General features: G+C 33.5%; 1 protein-coding gene across 1 annotated transcript in view; it reads right to left on the minus strand.

Annotated features, from left to right (window-relative positions):
* Positions 1 to 3,028, minus strand: part of LOC111086944 (leishmanolysin-like peptidase) — a 16,565-nt gene extending 13,537 nt beyond the window's left edge. The window contains exon 1 of the mRNA XM_022391847.1: positions 2,996 to 3,028. Within this exon, the coding sequence (XP_022247555.1) occupies positions 2,996 to 3,028 (33 nt within the window). The remainder of the gene's footprint in view (positions 1 to 2,995) is intronic.
* Between the last annotated feature and the right edge of the window lie 203 nt (positions 3,029 to 3,231).

Genomic DNA, 3,231 nt, shown 5'->3' on the forward strand with positions numbered 1-3,231 from the left:
CAACAATATACTCATCAAGCTTTCTCTTAAACTCACTTAAATTTACTGCTTACACAACATCTGGAGGCAACCCATCCCAAAGGCCAACCACCCTGTTATAAAAATAAAACTGTCTTAGCTGAAGATGATTCATACTCTGCCAAAAATTATATTTGCGTCCCCTAGTCCTACTATTTTCACTGTTAAGTATGAAAAAAGATTATGCATCAACACTATCAACTCCCTTTACAATCTTAAACACCTCAATCAGATCTCCCCTAACTCTTCTTTTTTCAAGAGAAAACCATTTTAGAGATTTGAACCTCTCCTCATATGACAACCCCTCCATCCCAGGCACCATTCTAGTAGAATAAATAAGGAGATAAAGTAAAATAAAAAAAAATCCGTTAGCTAATTTCAATACCACAACAATTACTTAACTTTGAATTTAAATTATAGAAGAGTAGAAATGAAAATATTAGACTTTACATTAAAAACAATAAAGCCATAAATTTGAGCGTTTTCGAAAGGTGGACTTCTCTTCTTCAGAGGTAAATTTTACATTAGACTTTTACAGAAACGTGGCTTAAAAACTTTGTAAATATTTGTATTTACATTCTTCAATATATTTATATATTAGACTGAATCCTTTCGGTAAATCATGATAGATAGTGATTGTGCAAACATGACAAACGACATCCTGTTTATACTTATTATAACTATTACACCTTCATATTTATTTGTTATTATTTCGTTCCACAAAAACGGAACAGTCAGACAAGACATTTAATGCTAATAATTTTGTTAATTATCCTTTTTATTGAAAACTTTTCAGGTTCAGTAAAAGTGTTGTTCAATCCTCTTCTATAGTTCTGTTGAAGTGTTCTTAAGGCATTTAAAAAATAGAGAATAGAAAATAAAAGCAAGTTTTTGTGAAGTTATATTTTAATTTCGACTGTGTGTCTATATATATTGTTATGTATCTGCTTGTTTGTTAATTTCCCGTAGAAATTCTTTCCGAGAAACTTCAGCGATACAAGTTCTTTCTTAATTAAAACTAGTTTATTATTTTTCGATACAACTTTGCAATACACAGAATTTCCACAATCACTTTAACTTAACTACTTTTATAAACACACGCTATAATTCACAGTGATTCACACACTTTACTTACGGTGCCTACTGTTCGCTTGACTCAGTTATTTCTCTTCAATCTATCTCTGGCTTATATACTAAAAAAGAGGGCGTCTAGCAAACGCTGGGACATTCATGAGGTTGCCCGCTAAGTCACGATCCTTCTAAAAACTCCAGCGCGCATGCTCCCAGTGTCGCGTGACTTCCGCTGTCGTAACAATATGTATATAGTTACGCCTAGGGCCTCAAAATAGCTAAATCCGATACTGGCTGCACTATTAAGAAAATTTAGTTAGAGATATTAACTTTACTTTTTATAAACTGAAAAGAAACAATATATTATCGTGAATGGCTGTAAGAACATGTACCCTCTGCACAGGTGTTGGAACAGGGGATGTTGTAGCATCCCCACTTTTACATATTTGACTTATATAGCAACTGTAAATTATATTACTATATTAATTTTCTGGGGGCACACCCCCAGACCCCTCTCCCTAGATTGAGCTGCCTCTGGCAGCACGGGAGCTGCTAAAAGCAGCTCCTTTTACTTTTAATCTCTCATTGTTAAATCTGCATGTCTAGCCTAGCAGTCCACTTTGCAGCTCCTTCCTACACCACTGTTCTGTAATCTTGTGACAAGTTTGGTTCAACTACTTTATGAAAATAAAAAGGTGTGGCATGCTTTTATAATGAACTATTGTTGTATATCATCTAAAAAAATGTTTAAAAAATTTAATGTGATGTCGCTATTTGTTTGCAATAATTTTGCTAGATGAGTTAATCAATATCCAAGTATATGACTAAATGTAATCTTTGGTGGGCACAGCACAAATAGCCCATTGTGTAGCTTTGCGCTTAACAATAAACAAATAAACGTGTTCTAACCCAAATATGGTAGTTGCTTAGAGTAAAAATGATAAAGTATGACCAACTAACACAATATTTTAAGCTCAAAATTCAATAGATTAGTTACCTTAAGTACATAAAGATTGTGTAGTGTTATCAGTTACTATAAAAAGTGAAAACTAAATCTGAATAAGTTAATAACAAAATAACATATGAAATTATATTGTATGGTAACTAAGTAAAATGAGAGAAACCTAAAAACTTTCAATTCTATTCAATTTTGTTTCTGCTAAAAATAGGAAAAAAGAAAAAAGCGAGATTAGGGTTCATCTGTTTTTATTTTTTAAATATCGAAATATAAAAATTAAATACATTAGCCTTTATAGTCCCCAAAATGTTTGTGTTTCTCTAGTTAATTTTTTCTCCTGTTTTTAAGATTGGATTTCCTGCAGTTAAGGTTTTGTTTTCTTCTTCTACAGCTGTAGTGACGTTCAGGAAACTACTCATCCTTCGGGTGAGTCAGTAATTTGTAAATAAGTTTTGTGGGAAGATAACTAGCCTGATCAATTCAATTCTCCAATAAAGGTGATTGTCCATCGCCCAAAAAGGAAGATTACATACGCTGTTGCTTTTTGTTGCAAGAATAAAGATTGTTGCATTATGCATTACACCTTGCGTTTATTTTATTTATTTGCTCCAGTTTACACAAGGATATTGAAAATTATTTTGCATATATCTTGTAGAACCTCCCGTTATATAGCGGACTTGTAATTAAGCACAAAGCTACACAATGAGCTATTTGTGCTCTGCCCACTACGGGTATCGAAACCCGAATTATAGCGTTGTAAGTCCGCAGATATACCGCTGTGCCACTGGGAGGCATATTCTTTCGGAACTCAGTTTTAACTGAAAATACCACATACACGTTCGAGACAACTGTATGAAACATAATCAAAAGGTTCTCTGTCTAGAAAAGAGAAACAAGTCATGTGTACACAAGTTGCTTTAATGGTATATCTGTTCAACTGCTGCATACCTCAAGCAGCTGAAGGATGAAGCGGTTATTCATCCTTTTTCATTTGAAAACACAATGATTATTTTGCTGAATGCAGAACCTATGGATACCTGTGCAACCAAAGTGTTGAAACTAACACTGAGAAATCATCATTCTCATACATGAGATGGTTTATGGAAAGCATCAAGAAGGAGTGGTTTCCGTTGAGCATGACATGATAGTTTAACTACAGTCTTTTTTAGTGGAAACTAGGCAAC

This window comes from Limulus polyphemus, unplaced genomic scaffold, assembly GCF_000517525.1.
Source record: "Limulus polyphemus unplaced genomic scaffold, Limulus_polyphemus-2.1.2 Scaffold1574, whole genome shotgun sequence".
Lineage (NCBI taxonomy): Eukaryota > Metazoa > Arthropoda > Merostomata > Xiphosura > Limulidae > Limulus > Limulus polyphemus.